The sequence below is a fragment of the Pinus tabuliformis genome, chromosome X, assembly GCF_031772625.1.
Source record: "Pinus tabuliformis cultivar Carrire ecotype Pingquan chromosome X, CPIR1, whole genome shotgun sequence".
In the NCBI taxonomy this organism is placed as follows: domain Eukaryota; kingdom Viridiplantae; phylum Streptophyta; class Pinopsida; order Pinales; family Pinaceae; genus Pinus; species Pinus tabuliformis.
This window is the reverse complement of record NC_142308.1, coordinates 1459883095-1459900883: the sequence shown is the minus strand read 5'-3', so window position 1 is coordinate 1459900883 and position 17789 is coordinate 1459883095. Positions and strand designations below refer to the sequence as shown.

The following is a 17789-nucleotide window of genomic DNA, read 5'->3' as shown; positions in this document are numbered from 1 at the left end:
GCACTTGCATCAAAGGGTCCTAGTCAGGGGCAGAGGGAGTAGAGAAAGAAGAAGAAGGGCCTGTCGAAGGTCAAGTGCTTTAGGTGTGGTGAGCTCGGTCACTACAACATGTAGTGTCCTCTCAGGAAGAAGGATAAGTTGGAGAAGCAGGACCAACAGGTAGCGTCAACTGAGATCGACCTGTTGTACTCCACATTGGAGGAAAAATTCGCGTTTATGGCTGCCATACCTCCAGGAGTGAGGTGGGGTGACTTGGAGTTGTAGCCTCAGAGAGCTATACAGATTGGGCAGGGTCCTTGAGGACTCCACCTCATGGATCATTACCTGGCATGAGGGTCCCACAATATTCAGTAGCAGGATGGATCAATGGTAGTTGATGTAGTTAGAACCAGTGTGACAGTTGAAAACTAGTAGCAGTCAGATATTGAGGAGTGCAGTGCAGTGTTGACAACAGAGCAGGTGGCTCAATGCAGAGTTGGCAGCAACACAAATTCTTCAGTGACAGTGCAGATGCTAGTAGCAGTCAGAGACTCGAGAGACAGATGCATCATACTGAACACAGTTGATTCAATATTTTGGATGCCTTTCAGTTGCAGATGTTGCAGTTGTTGCAACAACAGATGAGAGCTAAGTTGCAAGAAACGTGGCCCTAGGGGGCGTTTCGCCAGGGGAAACGAAACGAAACGCGTTTCCCCGTACCGTACGGCCTGGAAACGCGTTTCCGGCCGTACGGCCACGTTTCCCGAAACGAAAACGTGGCCGTACGGCCGGAAACGCGTTTCCAGGCCGTACGGGCCACGTTTCCCCCAAAAAAACATTTGTTTTTTAATTTTTTTTTTCTAATGTAGATCTCTTACATTTGTTTGCCCTAGTGTTGATATGCAGTTCATGGTAATGTTAAATTCTTAAAGTAAAAGTGATATTCTCCTTTATTTTTCATTCTCATCCTTTTACTTAAATTTTTAACATTACCATGAAATGACTCAGGATGTTTGAGAGTGGTTTCGCCCTCGTTGGATTTCATATGGAGAAAGTAGAATTTTAGATCTTACTCAAAATCCAGCAGACTTATCTGTTTTTCAGGATTTCAGGATTGGGGGGATTTCAATGTTTCCATTGGATTTTATCATGTACTAGGGTATGGAACTTGTATTTAATCGAGAGAACAAAGCCCTCTATGCAGGGGAGACTCCCAATAATCAAGAGAATGTAGGGTACTAGGGTATGAAACTTGTATTTAATCAAGAGCACTAAGGTCATTCGACTATGTAGGAGGAGACTCCCAATCAACCACGAGACAAAAAATTAGAAATTTCTCGTGGCTGATTTTGGATATTTCTATTTTCATTATGTGATTATTCATGAGTAAATGTGATGTAAATTTAGATACTTATAGTCTATGCATTGACAATTGACAATTTTATCATAATGTAATAAATTAGAATGTATCATATATGCTTTATGATTGCACATATTTCATAAATTCCTAATATATATATATATATATATATATATATATATATATATATATATATATAGATATATTCGCGTTTCCCCGTTTCCAAAATTTGGGGAGGTCGCGTTTCGTATCGCTTCCCGTTTCGGAAACTCGTACCCGTTTCCCCGTTTCGTGCAACCTTGGATGAGAGGGAGTTGCAGTGCAAATGCAGTGTTGGCAACAGTATGGTAGTGTCAGCAACAACACATATGGAACATCAGAGTTGCGTAGTGGTTGGTGGGTGGCAACAACTAGACATTAACAACGTGATAGGAAATGATACAGAAACAAAGTGTTGTGACAGGGTGTGCAGCGCTAGAACACATTCTTAGCTAAGAGGGAGTGTTAGTTTTTGTAGCATCAAATGTGTTCTAGCCACGAAATTTGGTGGAGAGGCTAGAATACATGAGATATCCAAAACCCATAAACCGTTTCTGAAAATTCCACTTAGAAGTGACTCAATTAGATTATTAACCATTTTTTTACATATTTCCTAAGTCTAAGCTTAGGGAATATAGTTAGTTAATCAATATTAATTGAGATAAGGTGAGAATCATCTAGAAACTCACACGGATCGACTTCAAGATGATCCTAGCCATTGATTAAGTTTTAATCTTGGCCGTTGGTGCTCCAACAGTGGATTATAAGAGGAAGTCGATGGGCACTTGGATAATACATTTGAGAACACCAAAAGTTCGATTTTCCTAGCAGATCGAATTCCAGAGTAGTAGCAGCCAATTGCCGGAGGGCCAGAGATCGAAGCAATGAGTGAGGGGCAGGGATAGTGACCTGGAGGAAGTTTTCCAGATTCGGAGAGGCAACAACAAGTGACAAACGTGATCCACGCCGAAGCAGTGCAAAGACTGTGAAGAAGCTGACGTAGAGCAGTTTGATTTAGCTGAGGAGGTCAATTCAGTTTCCAGAGGGCTAGAGGGTCACTTCCAGCAGCAGAGACAGGCTAGACGACTTGCTCAGAGGCAGAATCGAGCCACACGACAACACAAAGGCAATGCAAAAGGGTTCACGCTGGGGTTTGGACGACTAGTTTTCTATAAAATCTAGTGTCGGGATTTCTTGTGAGGTGAGAGAATTTTTCTCTCTAATTTTTTTTGTCAGATACTTGCTAATTGAATTGCTAGTTGGGCATCCATAGATTGTACTTAGACTTTCATTGTTGCATACTAATAAAACCCTCATTTGCTGCACCGATTTTCTCGCATCGGGTTTTTCCAGGGACTTTTGTCCAAAAACAACGGTGTTAATTTCTTGTGTGTGTGCTAGTATTTTCGCAGTGCCAGTGCTATTTATTTTCCGTTGCTTTATTTGTGAAGGTTGCAGTGTGTTTATTTCAATGTTTCCCTAGCAATAGACTGAATAATTAATTTATCATTTAGAGGAAATAATCACAGTTGCTGCAATAGGATTCCAGTTTGTGGAATTTTCATAATAGGTGGACCAAATATGGTGTAATTGACGTGGGGCCCTTTGGGGTTAGTTTCATGTGGGGTTTGGGGCTGGACTCCGTCACAAGCCGGGACTGGATAGAAGTCCAACGTGGGGCCCTCGCAGCTAAATTTAGTGCGGGGTAGATTTAAATGGGAAGTATGGAAGTCCGGGACCTTCAGGGTAAGCACGAAAGAGAAAGCCTAGATGGTCTAGGTGTGGGCTAGGTTCGAGAGTGCGTGCGATTGGAGACAAAAGTTAAGCATTTTGAAAAATATTTGAGAGGTTCGGGAAAACAGAACCAAGGAAAATTGTAGGGAAAATAATTTTTGTTGCAGGTGTAGAAACTTTGGTGAATATTTAGAATCCTCCAAATGCTATCTATGAAGATTTGGCTTTTTATGCCAATTTTTCTAATTTCCCAAAGATTTTATATAATTTACAAAAAATATTCGACAATTATTCTAGTAAAATAATTTTATATTATAGAAATTTGGGTGAATATTCATTTTGAAATAATGAATAATATTGGAAAAAATTGGGAAAATAACGAATTGGTGAATATTAGCCCCTATAATTTTCTTTATATGCACCATACCAAATTACATAAAAAACTACATATTACTAAGTCATTCAAATTACCGCAGGAAAATAAATGTATAGGTGCATAAATATGACCTGCGTGCCCACGGGGATGTAAAGTATCTTTTTGGCCTTTAAAGCGTATTTTAGGTATTTCTCTTTAGGATTTTCTAAGTTTCATAGGTTGGTTAGTCAGAAAAGTTCAGGGCCTGACCAAACCTGGTAACTATGATGTTGATCCCTAAATTTGAAAAGATGATTGTGACCAACAAAAAACGTTTGAACATGTTTGGACAAAGAATAAAATCAATGGCGGAAAGGAGAAAATATAGTTGGAAATCTTACTGCACTATTATGTTTTCTTGGTGGTGTCTATTGTGAATTGTAATAATTAAACTAATAAAAAACTAAATGATCTCAAAACCAGGGAAGGCTCTAAATAGGTCTATCAAAATTGCTAAAGATTTTTTTTATCCTTGGTAGGGAAACCATGGAAAATAAATGGACTCCTGGAAACCCAAAGGACTAAGACTTGGAAGAGAAAAATTACTGTAAATTCCAAAGTTTGAAAATGTAAGGTAAAGAAGGGAAGGGAGCTCATATTTCATTATTACTTGCTTGAGTTCCCTCCCTCATTGCCCTGAGATCAAATATGTTGGAAACGAAAAATATCATGGTATGGCTAGTTTTCTTTCTGAAGGTTTAGAGAAACACATAATCTATTAATGTTGATATATGATCACCACAAGCATGTAAAATAATGATTGATCAAAGATATTGAAATGCTTGTCTAGAAAATAGAAAGGATTACAAAAATATGTGATACTTTTTACCAAGGTGAGGAGCTGTTTTGCCACAACAGTGCTTCTCCATATTAAATGGATATGATCCTCTAAAAGTGGGTGAATATGTAGAAAAAATCCAAACGTCCTATATGAGAGGAAAGGGGAGAACCCTAAAAAGGAGGATAGGTTTTATTGAAAACTAATCAAGCTTTTTGTATCATTTTCCTTTAGAAGAGACTCAATCTTTTTCACCAAACCCTTGCAATGACTGTGTATAATGGGGAATGAAGATTGTTTTGTTATATACTAGAAACTTACATGTTTCTTCTTGTGTGAGGAGTCTCTCTATAAGAACTGGAAATATTTTAAGTGCACTCTTCTCTCCTAGGACTACCTTTTCTAGACATAAAGCTTCATATAGGCTGAAGAAATGTAATCTGTGGAGTGTATGTTAATAAGGGTTTTGTGCTAGTGGCGACAATATCATGATTTGAATAAATCAACAATTGGATGTCACAGAAATGGAATCTGATTGCTTAGTATTGTTTTGGAATGTTGGGTTCTTTTCTTCTTAGCCTGGAGTTTGGTACTTTATGGGGCCTGGTGCTATTTTTGAAAACGGAGATTCCATGTGTACTTCAAAAAAGGTCAATTGCAAGGTTTTTGGTAGTTGAAAAATCCATTGTTGTGAACACATCTGTTGTAATGTAAATCCCATTTTGACAAGTAATACGAAAATGTGAAACAGGCATCCCGTTGCAGTTTTCGCACTAGTGTTTGTTAGTGTCCCACAAGGACATGTCACCCAGGGTGGGTGCACGCACCCCACGCTTCACACACCCCTGGGATGGAGGGGTGCTTGGGGAAACATTTACTCACGTCCCCCTTTTGGGGAGACGCGTGGAGACGCAGGGGAAACATTTCCCTAGTGTTGGGGACACGTCTCCTTAAAAGGGGTGCTTCTGGGCACACCCCCTCAAAAGGGGGATGCCCAAAAGCACCCCTTTTGATGGGGGACACCCAAAAGCACCCATTTTGAGTTTCAAGGACTTTTGTGTGGGGAAGCTTAATATTCAAGCCAGTGGCCGTTAACATTACCATGAAATGATTCAGGATGTTTGAGAGTGGTTTTGAACTCATTGGATTTCATATGGAGAAAGTAGAATTTTAGATCTCACTCTAAATCTAGCAGACTTAATACTTTTCCAAGATTTTAGGATTGGGGGGATTACTACATTTCCGTTGGATTTTGTCATGTATGAGGGTATGGAACTAGTATTTAATCAAGATCACCAAGCCCTCTATGTACCTTGATGTTAGTGGCATTAGCCATCGAACTCCTCTATCATGACCCTACTAAAAATGTACCCAACACTCAGACAAAATCTTGTTTGGACATGCTACGTTTTTTCTATCTTATTTTAATGCTTAGAGGTTGATATTGATGGCGAAGATACCAATATAGGTAATGATTTTGATGATATGTAGGTATTTGTTGTAGCATGATTTTTTTTGGATGTGTTACCACTCAAACTAGCAGGGGACGTAAAGGGGATCCCTAAAGGGAAAATGCTAGGCCAAGGGCAATGAATGGAGACTTAGCCCACTGTCCCTAATGAATGATAAGTCAATGGATATGAGTGACCGAAACTGACCCTTTCCCAGAAAAGTTTGAAAGATGGAGCTTGCTTTCTCACTAAACAAGGTAGTATAGATTCTAGAGAAAGGAAGAGAGGACTTTGGGGGTTAGGTTTATGGGATAAGACTCGTGAAGGAGTTTCCCAGTCCCTAAAATCCTGGTTCTGATTGGTATGCCGGATGGTTATTGAAGAATGATCTTTCAAAGGAGTGGGACCACATGGGGCCAAGTGGACCCAGTCTAGGGTATGAGGAAGGAATGTGGCAACCAATGATATTCTTATCCTAGACAAGGTGGGGAGAGGAAAAAATAAAATATAATTACTCAAAGATGTTGGTTTGACCCTCGGAAGTGCTAGCCTTGGGGATGGCAGGGCAAGTTTTGGTCCCGAAGCTAGGGCTTGGATTTTCTCCCAACTCCACTGCCATAATGTCTTCAAATTTGGAGGAGGGCTAGAGGAAAGCCAATGCAAGAGTCCCTAGATTGAATTTTTTCAGTGGCTAGCTTTTTGGGAAATTGATGCCCTAGGCGCCCTAATATGGCTAGACTTGGGAGAAGGTGAAAGAATAAGAGTTTTGTTGACCACCCTTGGTAGATCAATGCCTTAATCCTTGGTAGAATGGAGTCTATGTTGATTATGTGTAAGATTTCTTGGTTCCCAGTGAAGGAGGCCTCACTTCACAAACCCTCTAGGTCAAGTGAAAGAAATCTTGTAGCTTTTATACTTGAAATGCACAAGAGGAATGGCTTATCAAGGTCAAATTTTACCCCTAGGAGATTTCGCTCACATTACATGGCCCATACATGGAGAGAACGTTATAATAGAGACATTCCCACAATATTAAGAAATAATTTGCATGCAACAATTAGCCCTAAAACAACGAAAATCCCAATCTAGCATATATGACAAAAGTAACAAGAATAACATCAAAATTTCGTACTTATATGTAGTAGAGTCTATCCAACCATTCACAAATGATAATAGAGAAGCTCCGAGAGAATATAGACCAATAACCATACATCAAAATTCATCCATAAATGCTCCAATTCATCCTCCAGAAAAAGTGCGAAATTCTCTAAAGAAGAGAGGGATCCAATCCAAAGTGATGATGAGAAATGATCTCACCTCACTTGTATTTATACAAATATTAGGAGTTCAAATTAGCCTCCTTGGCCTACATAAGCCCCACAAATAAAATAATGTGTGAATAATACAACCTTTTGGTGACAAGCCCACCAAACTAGGTCATAAATGAAAAAGGGAAGCCTCTCAAGAGGTCAAATAATAATCTGTGCATGTCGTAGGGCCCTCTAAGAGGCCTAATGAGGTCCATGGGTGCCACAATGAAGAATATGACCCTCAAAAGCAGTGGATAAGGGGTTGGCCCCTTGTAATAACCCGTGGTGCTCCAAATGACATGTGGGGGCACACAAGTGTCCTGATGGGTCTCCAAACAAAGCGAAGATGCCTATAGGTTGCCCGTAAGGGCTAGGATGATAATGTAGGTGATGACACATCATCATATAAGTTTTGGATCATCTGCCAAGTGTATGGTTTAGACCTAGGGCCAACTGGGCATGATTGATTAAGTGCATCCTCCTTGTCCAATAAATGAACCACGAACAATCTTTGAATGACTGTGGGGTTCCATTAAGTGCAATCTATTGCTGTGGAGGCCCATGGCTCTCAATGCTCACCCTATATGTGCTAAGGTAGCCGTCTGGAGGATTAGGATCCCGTATAGGGAGACCAAACCCAAATGGAAACCATCTGCAATCCTGTATAAGATCCAATGCATCCCCTAGCCTTCTAGTACAACAAGTCATTAGAGAAATCGAGTAAATGAGCTTACCTAATCATGGACCACAGGTGGGGACTTCATAATGGCCTACCCTTCCATAATGGGCTTCGGGATGTGCCAATGTCTCCTAAACTCCTAATGGGGTTAACCAAGTATCCTATTAGGTGGTTTCTACCTCTAAAGGGGATAATATAGTCAAGGTACATCTGTCAAAAGGTGGTGGCATGTGACAGGTAGGTGGATGAAGTAGGGGATGAGAAGGGGCAGCCCTGGGTCACATGTTGGGGTACAAGGGTAGCTAATAAGAGGAAAACCCACACTTGGGTTTATAATGTGTAGGATAGAACAATTGTGGTACATGAGGTGCCCAGGCCTTGATTCTTCCACCCTTCTTGATATGCCTTTTGCCTTTTTATGATTTTCTTTGATTAATGACTCGGGGCTGAAGGGTTAGAGCACGATGGATAAGATATAGTAGTGAATTCCCGCTTTTAAGGTGAGACGGTTCATCGCCCACCAGGGGTTGGGACAATCATGGGTTCCTATATGATGAAGAAGGCTCATAGAACCTGTAGGAACCAGGGTGATGGCCATGATGGTGGGGTAGAGCTCATGTATTGGCTTTTGCCCACGTGCTAAATGTTTTTGTCCCGACCATCTTTTGCATTTTGTGGTACTTTTCCTGTTGAATGTGGCCATATATGCTTTTAACTTTCTTTTTAGCTGCATCAACCTCTGGGCTTCATTCCAGGCCATGACCCAAGGTGTGGGCAAGGGGAAGGGGTGAGCTAACCCTATGTGGACCTGATGGAGGGATGTGGACCCAAGTGGGAGAAATGATGGATGGGGTAATAATGAATGGAAAGAGGGCAATATAAGCGGATAAGGGAGCGAGACCACGCAACCAAAATCGGGGTTTCCTGTGAAATACCATCCTTGAAACCAAATGGTCAGTAAAAGAGATCCCACAGGACTAGAATCAATGGTTAATTTCTAATAGGGGTCTAGGGGACAGAAGCACAAACCTAGCCCATCCTTTCTACTGAATCCCCCCATTAATCCACGCCCAGAAGTGTCCATGATAAGCAAACTACAATACTCAATTTCAAAATGACAAGGCATACCTTTAGATTCGGGAGGCTCACCTTCAAACATACGATCATGGCAGATGGGTGAGGGACCACATGGCTAGCTCAGGTGGCGGAGAAACGGCACAATGAGATCGTTGATGCTTGTAATGGGCTGCTCGCTGCCCGCTGAGGACCATCTTGGAGAATTTTTTTCTCCTAGGGATATTACCCACAAAATGGTGGGTAACAGGATGTTTGAGGTTGTCTAGAGCTTGCTTGTTGATGTATTTTCGGTTCAGAGATGGATTGATTCTAGAGGCCATCTAGAACTTGTTTGTTGATGTATTTTCGGTTCAGAGATGGATTGCACTCTGTGCTATTTTGGTTATATGTACCCTTACATGCTATATAAATGAGAACGCTTGCTTATTTGGTGCATAAATGGTTTGGGTTCATATGGATGCACATGAATATATATGTTTTTCTTTAAATTTTGAATATTTTTGGTGTTTTTGGTCAAATGTGTTTTGGTTAGGTATTTTAATGGGCACTGATCCGGTTTCGTCCAGTTCTCGGTTCAGAGGGTTTTTCAGTTCAATGACTGGTCAGTTCCAATAACATTGGTATCTACTATAGTATATTTTGCTTAATACTAATCTAATTCTAGAATGATTAGTGATGAATTTAAATTTTAAATCAATTTACATTCTAGAATGATGAATGATAAATTTAATTTTCAAATCAATGTAGATTCTAGAATGATGAATGAAGAATATGGATTTATGTATTTCATTATTGAATCTTGTGGTGTATGGATGAATGATATGAAGGGTGAATATGGATCAATATATTTCATTATTTAATTCAATTATGTATGGTTCAATATATTTATGCTTTCATTATTGTATATGAATTTGAATTATATATATATATATATATTAAAAAAATTACATACGTCGACTTCTCCCTATCCCCCCCTAAATTTCTCTAAAATTTGAGAGTTGCCCCGCATGTCCCCTGTAAGGAACAAAGTTCGTTCACTTAGAGGAATGCTCTGATACCAATGTTACAGACAAAGTTCGTACTTAAGTTAAATACTCCAGAAGACTTGGAATATATAGATCTCCATTGAAGATACAAAAATATATATTAAAATGTATGAATAATAATGATTATGCCAATGATAGTGAGGGCCTGCTTATATACCCTAGGCATATACCTCCTCATGGAAGGTCATGTCTCATTTAGACATGCCTCTTCAATACTAATTACTAATAAACTAGTCATTATTAAAATTATCATCATTATTTATATTTATATTATTTATATATATATATATTTTATTCATAACATTGCCTTCCTCTTCAAAAAAGCTTTGTCCTCAAAGCTTGTTGATGAAAGGCTTGATCTTTTTTTTTTGTTTTGTTTTGTTTTTGTTTCGAATGTCTTCTTGTCTCGAAACTGTCATCTTCGTCGATACATGATGATATTACCCTTGGAATGATATATAAAATTGTCCCACAAAGGAAGGATCTGACCATCCTAAATTAATCTTCTGTGGAATCTTTCGATTACTTGAAACTTGTGATGAATTATTATCACTTGATTGAGTTTTGCGCATTCAGTATACTTTTGAACATAAGTTTGTTATTTATGTTCTAAGTGATACGGGTTCGTAGATTGATTGAGATGTCTATTCTTGTATTCAGAGGTAGATAAGGAGTTCTTTTGGTTTGTCCTTCCTTTATCATGTGTGTGGCAAGATTCTGTTTTACTTCAGGTTCTGATGTCATCGAGTTGGTTACAAAATATTCACTTGGTTTTTCATCGTTTGAACTGCAACTTCTGAATGTGTTCTCCTTTCAACTGGGTTGTCATCTTCTTGAGTTCTAATATTCACAAGTTTGGTATTTGTTCCTTTTTCTTCAACTTGGACGGTTATGTCTGAAGACTTCGATATGTCTTTCATGTGGAATTCTTCTAGCTTGTTTTTCAAGGATTTCTTGTCATTTTAAGTTTCTCAATTTGCGTCAATAATTTCTCGTTGTGGTCCTTGAGGCAAGTAACTTCTTCATTCTTGTCAACGCTGATTTTGTCAATTTCCTTTTGCATATTTTTAATCTCTTTTTTACATTCTCGAAGAATGACTTTTGAAATTTCTTGTATATCTTCTGGTGTTATGAAATCTGGTTTCACTGTAATATCTTGTAATGTTATCCTTTTCTTTTTGTATGAAAATGTCAAAAACTTCTTCATATTTAGGATAATAGATCCTAGTCATCGATCCAGGGTGAACCTAGAATTATATCACTATTGTCACAAAATAAGGTTTTAATGGTGAATTGTGAAACAAAAGTATAGTCTCCAATACTTAGTTGTAGATTGATTATGTCGTAATGCTTGTCACTTGTGTCAACAAAATTCGTTTTGATTATATTTGATTTAAGAATTACTAATTGGTTAGCATATTTAGTACTAACATAATTATTATTTTGAGTAGGATCAATAGAGATGATAACATCATTTCCCACAAGTGATCCTTCGATTTTAAATAGCGCATATATTAAAAGTTTTAGGAAATCTTCCCTTTTTCATTTATGAATTAGACTCAATTTCTTTCTCGTCAATGATGGTCTCCATTTTGCTTTGTCATGATGAACTTAGGGTTTTTTTAAAAATAACCCTTCTATCCTTTATAACAATACTTTTATTTTTTCGTTAATTTAAACTTCAATACTTTTAATTTAAATGATGTCTTTTCCTTTATATATATATATAAACTTTCTGGCTATATGTATATATATATTCATAAATATTGAAGAAAAGAAGAATTGGCTTTCACAATAATGTTATTTTTTTAAACCTCTTAAACCTTTAAGCCTGAAATATTTCCTCCAAAATTAAAAGTTCCAAATGTTGAGGTGTGACTTTGTGAATGGGTGGAATCAAAACTATATGCGGAGGTGTGACTATACGAATGGGTGGAATTGAAACGATACACGAAGGTGTTTTGATTTGGAACAGATTGACAAAGGATCGAAAAAGGGGGGCGATAGAGTAGGCGGATGTAAGGATATATCAGGTTGTCGGAACTAAAAGGGAGAACAACTGGGAGTGTGGTCGATTACTGAGTTGTGAGTTCTCGAAGGTTTGTGTCAGCGGGTGGGTTCCAGAAGCAGTGGCGGTGGTGACGATGGATAGGGTTTGGTGGCAGAACAGATCTTCACTGATAGGGATAGACCACGACAACACTGATTTTTTAATTTAATTTTGGCTTTCTTTTTATTTACATATATTACTATGTAATGAACAGGAAAAAAGAACCCCGACAACAAGCAGGACTGCGGCTGTTCTCACTGAATTGATGGTGTTGACTGTTGCGTGGTTGTACTAACGGTTTGAGCGGCTGGATTAACGAGATGTTGGATGAGTTTGAGCGACGTTTTCAGAAGTAGGATATATGACACTTTGGTTTGTGTCGAATTTGACTAGTGGTGACAGTAGTGAGCCATGGTGGTGTATTGAAGCGACCAGGTACTTGTGGCGGAATGGGGGACAGTCCAATCAAACATCGGTGACTCAAGAATCTGTTGTCCATTCAACGGCTAGGTAAATTGATTTTTTTTTTTGGTTTTATTTATTTACTTTCAATATAGAAATTTGATTTATTTACTTTCAATATAGAACTTTGATTGATTGATTTATTTATTTTTAATATTTTTTTTTTGTATTTCGGTATTTTTTTCACATTAATAGATATATCTTCTTTTTTTATGAATATATATGGTCCTTTTTTTATTTATTTATTATATATATATATATATATATATAATTTTTTTTTTTGCCTTTTTTCTTAAATGGCCAAAGGCTTGTGGATGAAACCTACAAAATGTATAACCTCCACACTGTGTAGCAAAATGCTTGAACGACAACAAGGTTGACGAATTTTGTCGACCAAAGACCTGGATCGGAAGACGGGGCTCTCTGCAGCGATTGAGCGGCTAGAGGATCGAATTGCTCTGATGCCATTGTAACGAACAAAGTTCGTGTACTCAGAGGAATGCTTTGATACCAATGTGACAGACAAAGTTCATACTTAAGTTAAATACTCTAGAAGACTTGGAATATATAGATCTCCATTGAAGATACAAGAATATATTAAAATGTATGAATAAGAATGATTATGCCAATGAGAGTGAGGGCCTGTTTATATACCCTAGGTAGGTACCTCTTCATGGAAGGTCATGTCCCTTTTAGACATGCCTCTTCAATACTAATTACTAATAAACTAATCATTATTACCATTATCATCATTATTTATATTTATATTACTTTTATATATATTTTATTCATAACACCCCCCTGTGTGTCTCCCTGCACCCGCGTCCCCCCATTCCAGAGTCTTGTTGGAATATTGGTGTTTGTGAATCATGACATTTGTACTTTCATATGATACTTCCTATCACAATAGAAAGCTTAATCATAGACGAGTTGTGCACGATATAGATGAACCATGGAAGTTTGGATATCTCTAAAGTAGATATCATAATAGGCTTTTTGTTATGTTAGATACCTGTAACATGTTCTTGATAGATATTTAGATGTCATGGTTTGACTATGAGACCAATGTTATATATTTACTATTAAGTGGTCAAGTTTTATATAGGTTATTGAGCCTTCCATTCAAACTTTTAGTGGTTAAATTGACACTTTTATCAATCAGAAATTTATTTTTGTTTTATATCAATTGCAGAGTCCATCCTTGGAGAGGGGTTTGGCAGAGTTTGTCAAGCATGATTGTCTCTGTATAAAAACAGACATTTTTTTTCTCAATAGCGGGCCAGCGGTCAGTGGCCATCAACCATGGTGAATACCCAATCATTGGGTGTTGACCTATGTTCAGTCATTGACCCTATGGTCCCATCCAAAAAACATAGCAAAATCAAACAATGAACTAAGAAAAGAAAAAACTGAAAAAGAACTGTACTGGAAATTCCATATTTTTCTGTTTTATCCAGTGATGGACATTATTTTATATTCTTTTGGCACTGCATGGATTTTGAGTGGTTCTCTTGATTGATTCTTCCATGCACTCACGTTTATGGCTTTATCAATGTTTCCCTTACAATGGCATTTTTGATTTATTCACTGGTAGGAGTGACTTGAATCAACTCTTTTTGAGAGCCATTTTACTTCCTTATTGGTTGAGTCCCTTGAGAAATTTAGATACTTTTGTCGAATACCATCCTGATCTTTTCCCAAAAATGTCTTTTGAAATTTCTGTCCAACAAATTTGTTACTTTTTTTTTGTTTTTATCTTGGTTTCTATGGTTTACCTATCGATCTCTTTGTGGTCAAATAATGCAGAGATGCTTGTGCAGTGCATTCGATACCAATACTAATGCGATGACCAGTGCATTGTAATTGGATAGAGATTGGAGTTTTAATTTATGGCTTTAAACTAAATGTTGCTATTTGCTTGACAGGAACATTAGCACAAGTAGGAGATGACATACAGAATGATTCATGTTCATACCCTCCGGGTAGGCGACTGACTGTTCCATTACAGGTACGTGTCCTCCAGGGACTGTGCCTAGTGCAGGCCCGCTTGCTTTCAATGGAAATTCCAGCAGAGATCAGTAGAACCCTTCCAGCACCAAGTGCTGCAGGTCAATATATCATGGATAGTGGCACAGCAACAGAGAATATTGCTGATAGCTTAGTTAAAATTGATCCATACAGAGGAAGCTGGGGATTGCGTCTTCTTGAACTAGAGTTCCGGAATCCAACAGAAGTCATGTTTGAGATAACGGTCTGCATCCAGGGAAACAAAAGAGAAGATGAAAATACAGAGACGGTAAAAGATGGGCAAACAGTGGATTGCCTTTATCCAACCACAAGAATTGATAGGGATTATGCAGCCAGGGTTTTGATACCATTGGAGCATTTCAAACTACCTGTTCTTGATAAATCTTTTTTTGGGATGGAAACCAAAGGGAAGGAAGGCTTTGTGGTTAAAATTTCAAGTAATGCAGAGAAACAAACAAAGGCTGAATTAAATGCTGCTATTAAAGATTTGACTTCTAGAATAAAAGTAAAATGGCAGTCTGGAAGGAACAGTTTTGGAGAGATGAACATCAAAGATGCAGTTCAAGAAGCATTACAGACATCTGTTATGGATGTTTTGTTGCCAGATCCATTAACTTTTGGTTTCAGGCTTGGAAGGAACCATTCTTCAAATGTCATTACCGACACATCACAGGAAGCTAATTTGAACACCCCCATAATTGAAAGTGAAAGTTATTCTGATTTTCTTGCAAAAGGTCAACGAAAGGGTTCTATATTAGCTCATGAGTTGACACCTTTGGAGATCCTTGTTCGTAATAACACAAAGGAAGCAATCAGGATGATCCTGAGTATCACTTGCCGAGATGTAGCTGGAGAAAATTGTTTTGATGGTAGCAAGGCAACTGCCCTCTGGGCTGGTATGATTCCCAACTTTTACCTTCTGATGTAGCTGATGATATGAAGGTTAACTGATTAGCAGTCAAATGGATCTTTATATCAACTACTAATATGCACGCCATATATTTTTATTTGACTTAGAAACCTTAATGTTTTCCATTGACAAGTTTGTAAAGGACCCCATTTAGGCAAATACTAAAATGCTAGACCTGGTGCTTATGGAGCTACTCATAGCCTGTACGCTCGCCATTGGAGATCTACCAACATATACAAGTGTGTGTGGTAGTTTGGATAATCTAGATTTTGAGTCCTAGATGATATTTCAAGAAGTGAAGAACCAAGACTTCAAAGTAATGCAGGATTGGATTGAATTTATTAATTAAGCTTGATGGTTGATAGGACTGTTACATGATCAAGGACGTATTGGAGAAGTTAAACTGTAGTAGAGTAATCGTTTGCGTTCAGAATGCTGCAGAATAGTGTATAGATGAATCTTCCTCATTTATTTTGTGATTAGTATACTTGCAGAATTTCCTTCATTTTTGAGTGTATAGTTTTTGCGTCATGTAAAGGATAAGATACTTTTTGTCAATACTTTTTGGAAAGTTGTTTTGTCTCTTCCATTTTACAAATTCAATACTTTTTAGTTTATCTTTTGTGCATTCCATTTCAGTTGTTAAATTTCCTTTAACCTCACACTCAACAATTTATTAACCTAGCAATCACAGATCTAGTGAATAAATACACAATTAAGTTCTTAACACATCTATTGGAAGGAAAAAATTACACCAATCTCAATCATGAGTGACAATCAGATTCAGCCCAATCAACAGTTCTCCCTTAAATATGAAATTTCTTGGGCTTCCATCTTGGGATAATGTCCCTGTTACCCACTAAAAGTGGGTGACTCCTAGGAGAAACTTTTCTCCTATTCTTCTTTTCAAGCTGGCAGCCAGCAGCCCTTTAGAGCCACTAGTAGCTAATGTGACATGCTATTCATATCTCTGCCACCTGCATCAGTCGTATGTTTCCTTGCCCATTTGCCAAGAGCACATGTTAGATGGTGGGATTTTGATCAAAAGTTACTTTATTCATTTTGCAGCAGGGTGCTTAGGCTTGTCTGTATTTGGGCATTTTGACATGGATTATAGGGTAACTTGGAAGAAAGAAGGGTCTTGGCCGTGATATTGTTCCCGCACCTTAAATGGGGGGTTAATTTTGAATCCTAGTCTAGTGGGATCTCCTATAATGGGCCAATGACTTTAGGAAGGGAATTACTTGAGAAACCCCGATCGAGATAGTGTAGCCCCATCTCTCCCTATTCCATACTTACCACTTTCTGTCTTACATTACAAGCCACTTTTCCACCTCCATTATTCGGGTTTAGTTGACCACTAATTCATTGGTATTTCATCCACACATCCTCATACTTGGGTGAGGCATGGAAATGTAGCCCAAGAGGTTGATGCGACTAATAAAAACAAAAACAAGCATAATATGACCACAAGAAAAACACAAGATAAATCTAAATGCAAAAGATGGCCGGGACTTACAAATTAGCATGTGGGCATAAGCGCAGCATGAGGTCTACCTCACTCATACGACCATCACCTGGTTTGTGGGCCAATGTTTCGCTATTTCATGAAAGACAAGGAACGCTTGCATGTCCCTGTTGAAATAGGTAACTAGGTTCGGTCTTCATAATGACATATGTAATCATGATTTTATGTATTTAATGAAAAGAGAAAAATAAATTTATTATTGTTATTCTTGAGGCATGGGTTTCATGCTCAAGATAATTTATTTTTAGGTCAAGTACCCATTGAGTGCTTTTAGGTTTGTCATAAAGTCAATTGAGTCATTGTGATATATTGAAGACCCATTTGGGCATGTTACATATTGCAAAGAAAATTTATTTGAGTCAAAATAGAGTCAAAAGAACCTCCAAGACCTCGTCATGGCACAAAGATCAAGTCGGCCTACATGAAGGACAAGTCGGCCTAAAAGAGAGCAATTTGTACCCCTCACAAGCCTATAAATAAGAAGGAACTCGATCTCATTTGGACACTCTCACTCAAGGAAGTTTGACCTCCTCAAGATAGAAGCTAGAAAAGGACAAAGAAGGAGAAGAAGAACAAGTTTAAAGTTTTGGGCCTCTCTCTCTCTCTTTTTTGTTAGGGTTTCTACAGTTATTGGGCAAGACGAAATTCTGAAATTGCATTGAAGCTGTGAAGCTGCAAGGTCGAAGTTGTGAAGCTATTAACGCTGCATCAAGGTCGAAGTTACAGAAATTGTTGTTGGGTTCTGTTGCGCATAGATTGTCACGATAGTGCTCAGATCGGGGGCTGTCACCCTGATCCTCGATCTCTCCGTTTAAGCCGTCTCCCGAGGCTAAGGGGGGTAGACCCTATGGAATGAACGAAGACCAACTGTGGACCAGTTGGGTTGGGAGACACAGCAAGGCAATTTAGCACCTGATTGATTTTAGAAATTAATGTACCAGTG

General features: G+C 38.3%; 1 protein-coding gene across 2 annotated transcripts in view; it reads left to right on the top strand.

The window, feature by feature from the left end:
- Window positions 1-17789, top strand: part of TRS120 (transport protein TRS120) — a 230816-nt gene that overhangs the window by 178841 nt on the left and 34186 nt on the right. Inside the window, exons 9-10 of one of the 2 annotated variants that reach the window (XM_089450070.1) lie at window positions 9355-9423; window positions 14306-15304. In XM_089450070.1, the coding sequence (XP_089306196.1) occupies window positions 9355-9423; window positions 14306-15304 (1068 nt within the window). The remainder of the gene's footprint in view (window positions 1-9354; window positions 9424-14305; window positions 15305-17789) is intronic. The other variant, XM_089450071.1, reaches the window with a different exon arrangement.